This window comes from Lates calcarifer, linkage group LG15 (assembly GCF_001640805.2).
Source record: "Lates calcarifer isolate ASB-BC8 linkage group LG15, TLL_Latcal_v3, whole genome shotgun sequence".
Lineage (NCBI taxonomy): Eukaryota > Metazoa > Chordata > Actinopteri > Centropomidae > Lates > Lates calcarifer.
This window is the reverse complement of record NC_066847.1, coordinates 10,996,824-11,011,460: the sequence shown is the minus strand read 5'-3', so window position 1 is coordinate 11,011,460 and position 14,637 is coordinate 10,996,824. Positions and strand designations below refer to the sequence as shown.

General features: G+C 39.9%; 1 protein-coding gene across 1 annotated transcript; it reads left to right on the top strand.

The window, feature by feature from the left end:
* Positions 1-314: 314 nt before the first annotated feature.
* Positions 315-14,571, top strand: rbfox1l (RNA binding fox-1 homolog 1, like). Its single transcript, XM_018682589.2, has 12 exons — positions 315-746; positions 6,016-6,252; positions 9,176-9,355; positions 9,474-9,527; positions 9,612-9,704; positions 9,793-9,862; positions 9,969-10,028; positions 10,134-10,269; positions 10,363-10,402; positions 10,490-10,557; positions 11,555-11,636; positions 11,718-14,571. The coding sequence occupies exons 1-12, from the start codon at positions 660-662 to the stop codon at positions 11,760-11,762; spliced, it is 1,152 nt and encodes a 383-aa protein (XP_018538105.1). The 5' UTR covers positions 315-659; the 3' UTR covers positions 11,763-14,571.
* The last annotated feature ends 66 nt before the right edge of the window (positions 14,572-14,637 follow it).

Genomic DNA, 14,637 nt, shown 5'->3' with positions numbered 1-14,637 from the left:
GTGTGTCCCTATTTCCATTTGCCTGCAGACATCTGTGTATCATTAATATGATTCATATCGTCAGGCATATGAAAATAATAAGATACTCTCAGCTGCTGGACTAAACGCAGGAGTCAAATGACCTGTCTTGAGTTCAGGAGAGTTTTCTCTTCCAGTGAGGCCCTGTTAAATTTATTCAAAAATGTGTAACAAGCTGTGAGAAATCTTGCACAACAAACTGTGTGAGAGTGAGGGTGGTGAGGTGGTAAACTGGGAGAAGGACATGGGTGACTATTTATATAACTCTGAAATGGGACCCTGTGCATGTGTTTCTGTCTGTCAGGCTGCATGATCAACTGATGGACACACAGAAGCTCACTTGCTTTCTCTTTCACTGCGCTATATCCTGTCTTTTCCTGACAGGACATTGGCTGTTTTGTGGACTTTCTTTGCATTTTCTTGTCTGACACACCTGCGAGGTTAAACAAGAGTCTTAACCTTCTCTTCCTGCACCTTCTCGGATCTTCTGTTTTCTCCCGTTGGGATTTTTCTTCTTTTTTTCCCCCCGCCTGACTGCCTGCTCTCTTCTGTGCATATCAACCCTTTTTCCCCCTTGCTCTCCTCTCCTCTTCCTCCCATCTTCCACTGTTCCCTATCTCCTTGTGCGTGGTTTTTGGGCTATGCTCTCCTCACCCACTGTGATTCTCCAGCCTTATGGACTGCCTGTCTACCCACAGACAACCACATGCTACCCCAGCATAGTTCAGGTAAAAAGAAAAAACCCTGCTTCACTTGCTCTGTAAAATCCAGAATCTCACGAAAATGTTTTTCTTCACAAGCCAAGTCCAGACTGTCAGGCACCTGGGAGCTTTAAGTCTGTATCTAAGGTGACTCAGGATCCAGGGGTAGTAAAAAAATAGACTAGACATGTTGTATTTTGAATTAAAATCGGAATAAAATCCCAGGTTGAATGAGTTTAGGGCTGCAAGTAACAGTTATTTTAATCTTTATGATTAATCTGCAGTACAAATTAATAAATCAGTCAGTTGCTAAAATGCTAAATACCCATCACCATTTCTGAGACTCAGTGTTGACATGTAAAAATGCCTTGTTTTATCTGATCAAAAGTCAGGAACTTAAATGTAATCATTTTACCATTATACAGGATTAAAGAAATGAGCAAATAATCACATTTAAGAAGATGAAGCCAATTCATTTTTGCCATTTTTGCTAATTAATGATTGTCAAAATTGTCTGTTATTTTTCTGTCAATCATCTGATCCTTCCAGTTCTAAATGATTTTTATTGTAACTTTAAAATTTATGTTAATGCAGGCAATAAACTAGCAATATAGTATGTCTCCAGTGAGGAAGAAAACATTTAATTCAGAGTGAGAAAGAAAGCAAAGGCCCCTTATTTCCATGACTCAGTGAGTCAGATCTTATATCTAATTTAGTTAAGTGATGCTTTCTTTAGTAATGACTTAATATCTTATTCACAGAGGAGTTTAGAGGAATGACAAATCAAAGAGGCCTGATGGGAGCCGGCCGAAGTGCACTGATTCTGAAGGGTCTTATTTATTTAATGCTAAGGACACGTGAGGGGGTTATCTTTAGTCCAGTGGTCTCAGTGATGCCAATACGCTGTACAAGTGTGTGTGTGTGTCTGTGTGTGTGTATAAATGTATGTGTGTGTGTGTGTGTCGAGGTGTCCCTGACATACCATTAATGCCACAATGCATCTGGTATCTCTCTACCTTGTCTCTGTGCTTCACACTGGCTGTATTTTTAGCTTTCCTCTCCTGAGCTGATAATCACAGGAGGAGATTCTGTCACCTATCTTGTTTTCGACTGAACTTCAAATAAGTGTGAAACCTGCCTCTTGTGACTTTTGTACATTCAGATATTGTGAAATTAGCAGCCTGTTAATAATATTCAATTATTAAGTGAATATTATTAACAGGCTGCTAATTTCACAATATCTGAATGTACAAAAGTTTAAAATTTAATTATTAAGGAAACAGGTGTAGAGAGAAGTTTTCTTTGGATGTGACTGGAACCAAAATGAGGAAAAGATTTTGTTTCAAGGCCAAGCTTCCTGTCAAAAGGGGATCAAGTCTTAATTAACTGGCTTGTCCGTACCGGAACAATAATAAGAGAAGAGAATACTTCATTACAAACAGGCCTTTATCAGGGATGACTCAGGCCCTCTTTTTTACTGAAAGAACAAAAAGTTCTCTCCTTTAATGAATTTGCTGTGGGGAAGGAGACAGATCTCCAAAATGAGATGATACAATAAAATTAATCGAGAGAATGAAATTATCTTCCTGAAACCTTTTTATACTTTCAATACATTCTTGTAGATCTAAGGATGTGGTGCTCCTTCAGCAGTTTGTTGTATGACTGAAGTACACGGTCTCTTTTTAGAGAATGGAGTATTCTGCTGGGACAACCAATTATCAAACATGCCAGTCTTATCTTGCTTCATTATGTATTAATGAAGTCTGTGTAAGAGAAAGCCTGATACATGAAAAATGTAATATTTAGTGTCATTTAACAAGCTATGTGTTTCTAGCATTTGTAACTCGGCCAGCACTAAAAGACCACATCTGCAGTTAAGTATCGTCTGCGTGTAAATCCCGTGGCAGCTGTCCCAGCAGGCACCTGGCTCAGAGCCACTGACCTCTGACCACGAGCTGACAGCTGAGGAGGGAGAGACGAGAGAAACAGGGAACAAATGGAAATCAAAAAAAGCCTTGCGAGGAGGAGAAGGAGAGGAAGGGGGACACGGTGTCTGTTCGCCTGCTGACACTGTGATACCGCATTGGGTGTAGCAGTCTGATGGTGGGAATACAAAGCCAGACAGGAGGAGGACTGACAGTGATATCTAACAGACTGTGTTATCTTCACACTTTTTTATCATAGCTGTGGGGGTCGAGACCGTTGTTGTTTGTTGAGACAGATACAGGCAGAAGTTAGTGTTGGAAACATTTTCCAGCAGGATAGTTAAAGTTGCCACTGAAGGACTAAACTGTGACATCACAACCTTCAGTGCAGTTAGTTTCATCACTTGCTTCCTCACTCAGTGGTTGACCTACACAGGTACACAGGTCCTAAAACATACCCCAGCCTACTGAGAATCAATACTCTACTTCAACAAATGGATGGACTGAGGAATGACTCTCTGATGGTGTCTGTGTTGTCTTCAGCTATAGACAAAATTCCTTCAGTGGACATGGTTTAGAAAACTTGGCTCTACCGTTTAACCCACAACCAGTGTTCCCTCCAGTTCCTCCCTCATTGTTTACCAGCATCTGCATATCTCTGATTTTTCACACCTCTGCAGTGCAACAGCTGATAGAGAGATAGATGAGACATTATTAGATGACAGGGGACACGGTTTTAATTGCAATAGATCCTCCTAAATCCTGAAGCTGGCTGACAAACTTGTGGCATTTTGCTTGTAAGGCAACACGTAGATGTAGAGATGGAACTACTCTGATCCTTTTTATGTGAGTGAAAGCATTGATATCGAGTGGAAAAATACTCCACTAAGAGTAAAGCTAAACCAAGAAATATTAGCCTATTGCTGATATAACAGTATCTGCATATTTGTCAGCTAATGACTTAAAAGAAATTGCAGTAAAAATTCCCAAAGACTCATTTTAGATTTGTAGAATAATGTTGCCCTTACATGGTTTGTCCACCAGACAGCACTGCCAAGTTAATTTTCACCATTAAAATGTCCCAGACAGTTCACCCAGAGGTCACCATTTTTATATAACCAGTTTGGTTTTTTGTTGTGATTCTTAGGCAGCATATTAAATCCTTTTTCAGTCAGGCTATAATTAAGAGAAAACAAAGAGTAACATTATGTGTTCAAAATTTTACTAAATTAAAATGTCTACAAAAGTAAAAATGATGGCTTTGTTTAGAGTGTTTAGAAGTGAGCATGAATTCAATGTTTGTAGATTTTCCACAGTGATAGTCAGACAAAGACAGCCAGATTTTCAGCGACTGCGTGCTTCTTTACAGTAGGAAGGAATCAATGCTTTCCTTTTGTCTCTTTGAACTAAGGTTGTTTTTCATAGTTTCTGAAACACTTACTTGAATTTAGCTAATTAACAGTTGTATTTTATGAAGTTATTTCATGTTGTTTGTAGCCTCTTGATCTGCAAAGTGTTATCTCAAGTTCTCTGATAAATAAACCAGAGAAAAAATATTGAGTTGCATAAAATCATAAGATGCACAAGATAATAAATGCAAGTAGTCACTTTACTTACATATCTGTAAGTCATCAGTAAGATGTGATTATCTGTGTTGTTGTATGACTGAAGTACTATCTATAATTCTTAAATATTTGATCATGAAGTCATGAAGTAAGTAGTAAGAGAATGGATCAATAAGCTGTTTTCCAGCAGGGTTTAGATGTTTTAACATGATCCAACAGATGTCACACTGATACCAAACATGATGAAAATGTACAAAATAATTTAATAGGCAAACTCCACATAATAGTATAATGTCATGGGAATGTAGTTTAGGATGCAATCTTTAAAAAAATGTGTCTGTTAAGTAACAAACGCGTGTTAGCCTATCAAATGTGGTATTCTTAGAGGCGACCTTTAGCGTGATAGACAGTCCTGCAGCTGAAGGAACATTTACATTCGTAAATCTGGGGGGAAGAGCTGTCTGTAGTCTGAGTTGTGTGTGTGTGTGTGTGTTCATGAGTGTGTGAAGTGAAGGCAGGGTGGGTGGAGGGGAACAAGGTGATTGACAGTTACAGATGACCACAGCTGGTGTTGCCTCGTGGTCCCTTTTGCTCTGGCAATCATTTGATTTGATTGGTGGCTGAGTAGAACTTATGGTGCGGTGGGCGGTGGTCTGCTGGCATTAAAAACATGCGGCAGTTGTTGGACAATACATCAGAGATCGAGGAATGGAGTAAAGGGGTAAGACAATGCTTTTAGTTGTTACCTGGCTGATTCACTTGTGTTGAGTCTTGACAGGATGATTGTGCAGTTTAGATCTGATCTCAGACTAACATGTATATTTCTCTTCTTAATTATCTTTCTGTTGTTTAATTGAAGGAGTTGAAGTTTGGTTTGTTTGCACTGCTTTTAACCAATAATTTACTTCATGAAAGACTAATGTGATGTCAGTAAAATGAGGCTGCACTGAACAGATCTTTTAGTGACCTAAACCTCTCATAACTGTTAGTAGGCCTGCAACATTAGCTACATTCCTCTGGCTACTGTTTTTTTCAGTGGCTGACTGATCCTTTCATACATTAAATATAAGAAAATAGTGCAAAATGCCTGCCACAGTTTTTGTTTAGCTGTCTAAAACCAAAAAAAGTCAGTTTACAATGATGTAAAAAAAGGGTAAAGCAGCAAATCGTCAAGTTTGAGAAGCTGGATAATTTGGCATTTGTGTTTGACACATGACAAATTATGACACATTATTTATCTGCTAATTGACTAATTGTTTTAGCTCTATGTTTTTTCATTAGAAGTTACAAAGTGTATGGACATTTAAAGGTTGGGATTAATGAGCAGATGTGCTTTTTTAAAGAGGCTCCCATTGAGGTGGAGAGACAGATTCTTTTTTTCCTAACGTTAAAAATGAAGCAGCAGAGGCCTGAGATATCCTGATTTTTAGTTCCTGGTGCTGGTAAAGCAGCAAAAAAACAATAGATCCTAAAATCCCTACAGAGTAAGACAACTCAGTGTCGTCTACATTAGACCCTCCCTGTTTGTTGAATATCCACATTTTTTTTAAACTTTGCAATTTGAGTTTGTAAAAAGGTTTTAAGTATGACGTCTAAGGCCTTGAAGAGAAAACCTCCTGTTGCTTCCTTCATAGCAACAGAAAACAGCAACATTTCCTCACATCATAAAAGCAGAGGGGCTGTAACAGCAGCAACATCTGGTGGTTAGTTTGTTTACACCTCTCACAACATCACAGGTGTCAGCTGGCTGATTCCTCCCTCCCCCACCTCTCTCTCTCTCTCTCTCTCCCCCTCTCTCCTCTTCAGGGAGGCCCCACCCAGGAGGCCGGCCCAGGCAGCGGCGACCCCGCCCTACCTCAGGTCTACGCCCCGCCTCCCTCCTACCCCCCACCGGGTCAAGGTCCGCCAACATCTGCGGGCAGACTCCCACCCCTCGACTTCACCTCAGCACATCCCAGCTCAGAGTACCCTGAACATCCCCAGCTCAGAGTCTATCAGGGCCCTCAACACGAAGGGGCGGAGACCCTGACATCCAGCACCACGGTAAGAACAGTTTGTGAAGCTCTTTGTGGAATTCACATCATGACAAGAACTTCATGTCCCCCAATAAAACATGATCTTCAGGAAGTTAATGTGACAAGAAGCCCTGTTGCAGCAGGTAGTCCTTCCATATGTCCTATCAGAGGAACATGGCAGATAGAGTTTCCTTCTATATTTAGAGCCCCACCTCCACTGTTATGTCCATGTATGGGAATGCCGCTCACACTCAGTAGAGCAAACTGAGGGGGGGCAGCTGAGAGGGGATTTGTTGTTGAAACTAAATCCCCACTTTTCCTTCTCCCCTGTGTCTTATTTAGCTGGCAGTAAAACAGATCACCTTCCAAGACGATAGCTGTGAAAGTTTGTGTTGATATTTACAGTGTTGTATAAATGATGTAATGTTGTGGTTCAGCGGTTCTTCTGTTCCAGAAAACAAATTGATCTTTGATAAAGAATATAAAAGGAATTCATGTTAAAGGTCATTACAGTGGAGAAGCAGCAGATAAAGTCAGTAATTGTAATAGATTACAGATGTTAACTTAAAAATAATTGTATTTTATCACATTTAAAAAAAATCTTATGAAGGCACATAATTGTGTTAAAAAGATCTGACAATGCAATGAGATTATTTCCACTGGTAGGAAGTAACTAAGTAAATCTACTCAAGTACTTTACTTAAGTTCAGTTTTGAGGTGTCTGTACTTGAGTTCTTCTTTTTTTTTTTACTGCACTACATTTATCTGACAGCAATTTGCTAGTTACTTTTTGGATATTCATATTTTTCTTTACATTTTTTAAAATGATGTATTTTTTATAGATTAATCACACAACTTGCAGTAAAGCTCCACTTTGACCAAACTGCAACAATAAGCTGTTACTACTACTAATTAATAAATAAATACCTGCAATACAATAATATAGTGATATAACACTTTCAAGTATTTTCTGCCTGCATTTCACTTTCTTTTTTTCAAGATGCTTATTCCTGGAAATTTTAAAATACATTTCAAAATAAGAGTTTTAAAAAGTCAATATAGATAGATATTATTTGGATATATTTAGATTTTTTTAATACATGACATGCAGTAAACAAATCTCCTTCAGGTATGTAAACATGCACTCTGACAGTGACAGAGGTGTTTTAGTCTGATCTATGCGTCCTGCTGCTGCAGCACATCTCTCTTCCTCCTCTCATAAATGGTGTTTTGTGGCCCCATCTATATATTTTATTACTAGAGCCCCCCGACATACTTGGGTCCGTGCTGATTTTCGGGGAAAGTTGAGACGTCGCCACGGAGGGAGGGGGTGAAAGGGGGAGGCTGACCAGATGACTGACCCCCCTTTCCCCACTCTGAAATATCGCTCAGGTCCAGAAACACAAATCTGCATCGTGACATGACACCACCGCCCAACTCAACCCTCTCCTCCTCCTTCTCCTCCCGCTCCCCTTCCACTTCGTGTGGTGTGTATGTGGGTGGATGTGATGGTCACAGCCAGTCAGTCAGTGCAGTGTACTGCAGTGGCCTGTGTGTGTTTATGTGTCTGTAAAAACGCCCCCCCCCCCCCCCCCCCCCCCCCCCATGTGGTGTGTCTCTGTACCTTTTTCTGTCAAACCCCACATATTAATTATGCCCCTTGACAAATGACCTTTAACCTTTGGCAGAAAAGCAGCACCGTGACCCCAGACTGACCCTTGTGGAACGTATAGTTGTGATCTCTGCCCCCCCACCCCCCCACCCCCCTTCACCCCATCCTCCCACCTCCCCCATCACCCTCTTCCTTTTCAAGCTTTTTGCGCACCTTCTTTGCCTTGTTTACTTTGGTTTTATTTTATCTTTCACTGCTGCACTGAGGCCTTTCCCACTCTTTATCTGTCTCTTGGTACTAGACTGCTAATACTCTAAGTCTTGGGACTGCAATTCTTATTTCCATTAGAGTTTACTATTTCACATATCAGCACATTTTCCAGTAAAAAAAAAAAAAAAGCTTTTAAAATCCTTTTTTCCTTGCTCCCTCTGTCTCTCTCACTGCTGAAGCTCACTGTACTTTTGCCTTTCTTGCAGACCTTTCCATTCTCATATTCTTGTTTGGACTCATTCATTTGTCTTTTAAAAAATTATTTAACTTTGTTTTTGCAATGGTTGATGATGCTGGTTGACCAACACATACATGCACATACCTGTACGAGCGCACAGACTAGCATCGTGGTGCATTGTGGGTTAGTGAATGTTTTGGTTTTGGCACATTAGTTCTTGAATTTTTTTGCATGGGCAGTTTTAATTAGTTAATAGTTATTACCATAGTTTTATATGTATGTATCTTACAGATTATTACAGCTGCTTAGATAATATGAGTGCTTATAATTACAGTCTTTCTCAATTTCCAGGGGAACTTTAACTTAATTTAGCTCTCTTTGCCACAGCTGGAGCATCAGTAGTTTTAGTGTCAGATCATCCTCATTTGTAGCGTAGACTACATTAGTCTTTAGAAACTCTCCTACAGGCATGTATTTAAAGACGCCTCACTAAAATGGAGCCCTTTTCACGCCTCCTCACATTTGCCTGAGAAGGATCACTGGTTGCTGAATGCTCTTTGTACTTTGGTTTGGATCACTTGACTTCATGAAAACGATCTTTGCCTAATGCCATGTGATGCTTACACAGCTGAACAGAAATTCTCTGAAAGAACTGAATTGACTTTATCATTTTTTCCCTCCCTTTCTTTCTTTGCTTTTCTACTGATGCCCTCTCCCCATTTTTCCTCACATCTGTCTCATCCCATTCACACTCTCTCCATCTTTTGTTTTCCATCTTTCTGTTTTTGTTTGTTCTTTCGCGTCCTCTTCCTCCTCGTCCGTTCTTCTTCCTCTGTCCACGTGCTTGCATCCTCTTCCTCCTCCTCCTGTTTCATACTTTCTCACTGTCAGGAGGATGCTTTGGCCCCTGTGACCTCTGACCCCCAGTCTCTGAGCGTGTCAGTGTCTTCAGGGGGCGGGGCAGGAAGCGGAAGCGAGGAGGAGGGGTCAGGTAAGGCCCAGCCGAAACGCCTCCACGTCTCGAACATCCCGTTCCGCTTCAGAGACCCAGACCTCCGCCAGATGTTTGGGGTATGAAGTTCAACCCACCTTTGAACCAGAGATGATAAGATTACACAGATTCCTCATGTGGATGCAATTATTGTGAACACTGATATAGAAACTATGTCTTTTCATCTGACATTTGCAGCAATTTGGCAAGATCCTTGATGTAGAAATTATCTTCAATGAGAGGGGCTCGAAGGTGAGTATCACAGAAATGTCATCAGAGTCAGCAGGATTTTCAATGATCAAAAGAAATGAAAAATAGAACCGAATAAACTTGCAGGGCTTTGGATTCGTCACCTTCGAGAGCGCAACTGAGGCTGACCGAGCACGAGAGAAGCTGAACGGGACAATCGTAGAGGGCAGAAAGATTGAGGTGAGTGGGAATTTCCCACTGTTTGTAGGTTTCCACTTTAATATTTAGCATAACCATCTTTTTTCTTCTTTGTTCCTGGTCTCCACAGGTTAATAATGCCACTGCAAGAGTAGTGACCAAGAAGCCCCAGACTCCTCTGGTGAATGGTGACATTTCAAGTAAGAAACATCTTCATTCATAATTTGCATATTTTGCTGTTGAAGGCTGAAGGATTCTGGGAAGTTGGAAGAGAAAAAGTTAATTTCTTTTTCTTTTTCTGTGCAGCTTCTGGATGGAAGATCAACCCTGTCATGGGAGCAATGTACGCACCTGAGCTCTACACAGGTAAGTAAACAAAGTGATATATTATTGTTATGAGATTATCAGCAGCATACACTTTTCTGAAACATTTCTATTTCAATGTTTCTTTCCTCCTCTCTCTTTCTTTAGTTGCCAGTTTCCCATACCCTGTAGCGACTCCCACCTTGGCCTACCGGGGCTCTGCTCTGCGTGGCCGAGGTCGAGCTGTGTACAACACAATTCGCTCTGCTGCAGCCACGCCTGCCACCGTTCCCACCTACCCCGGGTAAGAGTCTGCATCCTAGCACTAGTACCTAGTCAACATTTATTTCATTCACTGCAAAACATCTGAATATTGTTTTTAACTCTTGTTTTTCAGGGTTGTGTATCAGGATGGTCTGTATGGAGCAGAGGTCTATGTAAGTACCTGAACTCTTCTCACGCTGTTCATTGAAACCAGTGAAAGTCCTGTTGTTGCTGGATTTATCCTTATTGTTTCCATTCAGGGTGGATATCCAGCAGCTTACAGAGTGGCTCAATCAGCATCTGCTGCCACGGCGACCTACAGTGACGGGTAGGTGCACAACACAGACAGTGTTTTTAAACATTATCAGTCAGCTTCTACCTCAGATGAGATGATTTCTGTAGACAGGAAGTCTTCTCTGTATATCTGATTTTATTTTCTAGTATTGGAGCAATAAACTGTCCAGGCTGATTTTAACTATTGCAGATATGTATCAGCAGCAGTGCATATGTCAACCAATAAGTAACAAGACATATCAGTATACTTGAGGCGTTAGATACCAGAGAGCACTGATGAGTTCAGCTTATTAAAATATCTGACTCAGTACATGCTCTGGTTATTTATTTATGTTATGTATTCATTAAAAACTCACACCTCTGTTAGTTCTGTATAGTGAGACATTTAACAAGTGAAGCGGAGCATTTCAAATGTTCTTATGAAAATCACTGTCTCTAAAATGCACATGATTTGAATTCCCTTGTTTTCTTACATGATAAAATACCAGCAGATTGGTATACAAGTGTACTGTTGTAAAGGTGCTGTTTGTTATTACTGGTCTGTGAATTAATCCTTTGCACTTCCCCTGACAGGCAGAGTTTACTAACACATCTTTACAACAGTGAAGATTATCAGATGAGACAATAATAAAACTGAAAACAGAGTATAAAGAAATGTAACACTCTGTACTTCAGCCTCCAGTTGGTAAAATGAATGAATGAATTTGTATTTTTTCCTTATCTTCCAGTCAGTAAGGCAAATGTGTCTTGTTTTAATAACTTTGTTAAGTAGCTTTCAATCTACAAGTGCACACAAAATATCTAAATGTAACAATTTTTAAAAGTAAATGAAACTATTTTGTATGTCGTGAGTGTGACAACACTGTAGACTGGTTTTATTTTGTTCTCTGGTCAGTTTCCTCTGGGGATTAGTGTTGCACTGGTGGGATTTGGACACATGACCTCAGCCTTTCTAATATCCTGTCTGTGACCTTGGTGCTACTGTGACATGTTGTGTGACATTAACATCTGCCTCTGATGACTCTGCGCAGATACGGACGGGTCTACGCCACAGCTGCGGACCCCTACCACCACTCTGTCGGACCAACGACGACATATGGAGTTGGCACAATGGTGAGTCTAGTCAAAACACGACACAGCCGCTGTTGAAAGTTACATCTGCTCTGACACCTGGCTCGCTGCTTCTGTCACCAGGCCAGTTTGTACAGAGGAGGGTACAACCGCTTCACCCCATACTGAGTCACCCGGCAGGGCAGCGGCGAGGGGGGAATGAGGTCATCTCTCTTGAACTCTGGGATTGGCTGATCCATGGACACTGCAGGACAGGTTATGAGATCCTTAAACTTTGGAAATGTGGAAATGGTTTCACCTCTTGTCTCCATCACAACCTCTCCCCAAGAGACTAAACAGACTGAAGCTGTAAATACTGCAGGATCCACTCTACTGAAGAATACTTAGCACACGGAAGAGGATGTTATGTAATATATTTAGACAGTCGCTTAAAGCCTTTAACGTATAGTTTTTTTTTCTGAATTTAAAGAATATTAATGTTGGCAAACAGTACAGAAAGTGAAAAATACTGTGAGGATGATTTTTTTTTTCGTGATTTTTCAAGTTTTCACGGGTCAAACTGTACAAAAAAATAACATTTTGTACGATGTTAAATGACTTATTTTCAATTTACTAAATCTGCGTTTGAGTGTGTGTGCGTGTGTGTGTGTGTGTGTGTGTGTGTGTGAGCATATGAGTGAAGTCATGCACCAACATTGTACCCAGAGACAGCTGTGACACTGGTATCACTATTACAAACGCAGAACTAATGTTTGTCTGGATGTAGTTGGAATTTCATTTGTTTTTGTTTTTGTTTCTAACAATCTACCTCTCATACATTTATAGCTTTTCATACAGCTGTCATTATTGACCCTTTTATTGTTTTCTGTTTCTCTTTTAATTCTGCAGAGCTTTTTCTTTTCCTGTCCATAAATCCTGACTAACATAGTCTAGTTTCTGTTTCTGTGGCTCTGTACCTCACTACCTGATGAGCCTGGTGCCTGTGCAGTGCTTTCTTTTCTTTCTTTTTTTTTCCTTCTCTGTCAAAGATTTCTTTCACTTGTACTCACCCGGGGAAGTCTGATTTTACCCAAGCTGCTTTAAACCATGTTTTATTCACAAAGTTAAGCACAATGCCATCTGGGAATTGCAGCGAGAAGCAGTCTTTTGCTGTTGGCTTTAGCTACACAAACTGAGGATTAAAGGCCCCGCTTACACACTCCCCATCTGTAGAATTTAAATGATTCTGCTGTCAGTTCAAGATAACAGCCCACTGTGCAGGAATTCAATTACTCTATTCTACTCTTCATGTAAAGTCGCCTTATTTCAGCCTTTTCTGTCACATTTTCTTCGTGCTTTCTCTCTTTCCTCACTTAGAACTGCTGAATGACTTCCTGACTCCTCGTGTTGATCATTTCTTCTTGGCCTTGTCTTTTTGTTTCTGTTGCACTCTTTGCTGCCGAGCTTGACATTTACCTCTTAATAAAACTGTTTTCTCTCTCTTCTCCTCCTCTGTCCTTTATTGGCTCTGCTTATTTTCCAATCTGTCTTTAATCATTTCTTGTCAGACACTGTGTTTTTCAGATGTTTCTTTTTTTGTGCACCTACTGCCAAAAAGCCTTTACCTGAGAGTAACTAATCGTGAAATTAGTTAGTTTTTAGTTTGTTAGACTTGTTCCCATCTCATTACGTTTAGGTTGTTCCAGTCAGGCCTTGTTTAGAAACTTAAACAACCTCTTTTCTTCTATTTCTTGGCTTTATTTTATCTTTTTCCTACTTTTCTTCCCATTTCAATGTGCTCTGCCTCATCACCTCACTTCCTTCTTTTTTCCCTCCTGTCTAGCTTTTTTCTCTCCTTCTTTTTGACCTGGTATGCATCACTGTAGAAAACACACATGTGCATGTAATCCAGCCTCAGTCTGTCCTTTTCCATCTATTCTCTACTGTGTGAACTTTCTTTATTCTTTTCATTAGTGTAGTTGTATCTAATTATCATAGCCTCTGTTCTTTGTTTTGCTATTTAACTCTTCTTTGAGCATCTTTCCTCTGAGTGACTGTAACATTTGCTGATGACTTTCTCTTTCTGCATGATGCATAATTTCTCCTCTCATTTCTCTCTGCTCCTCTATAATGTAGATCTATAGCTTTACTTTCTTGTCATTCTATTAGCTTTTGCTCTTTGCCTTAGTTTCTGTGCTGAGTTCTCTCTGTCCTCTCTGACTTTATAACATCGAGCTATAGTTTTGCAGCTCAGCTTCTGTTATTTCTGTTTCATTATTATTTGTTCTACTGCTTTTCAGTTTTTCTTTCTCTAAGTGGACAGCTGGGTTATCTATGTGCAACTGATTAATCAACAACAAACAACAACATTCTTATTTCAACATTATGGATTATAGAGTTTGTGTTGTTGTAGTTTATTGTTTGACTTTAATGGTATATTGTCATGTACAAGATGCCAAGATGGTCTTTTGTAGAACCTTTGACCATTTGCCACCTTGCAATTAATTTAATGTGACACATGCCTTTTGTAGCAATACACAGCATCTAGACATACATCAAATTGGATATAGGTTTTCATTACTTGATTGGTTGATGAGGAAAACATCTTAGTTTGATTTTCTCAGTGCACTTTCTGTAAACAGCTCCTGTCTTCTTTCCCTGCTGCTCTTGTTTCCCTCTTTACTTCTTTCATTTCCTTGCATGTAGTTTCACATATTTATTTCTTCTTTATTCTTTTGTTTTCTATCTCTTCTAATTTCATCTGTTCTAAATGTTCTTCTTTCTAACATTTAACACTAACTTCTCCAACTACTCCAGAGACCTTGAAGCATTTTTTTTTTTACCTCAAATGCAGCAGTAGAAAGGAAAATCTGGCAGGAAACGCCTTCATAGTAACATGTAACCAAGCTGGTTTCTTATTTCTAGTCTTATGGTGTCACAGGTGCCTCTCACTCCACATTTATAACATTTCACAATAAACTGTCTGTGCGAAACTTGACTCATCAGCTTTGTGGCCAGTTATTTTAAACTGCTCAAACTCTTGTGCTTCTTGTTTCATCAATTT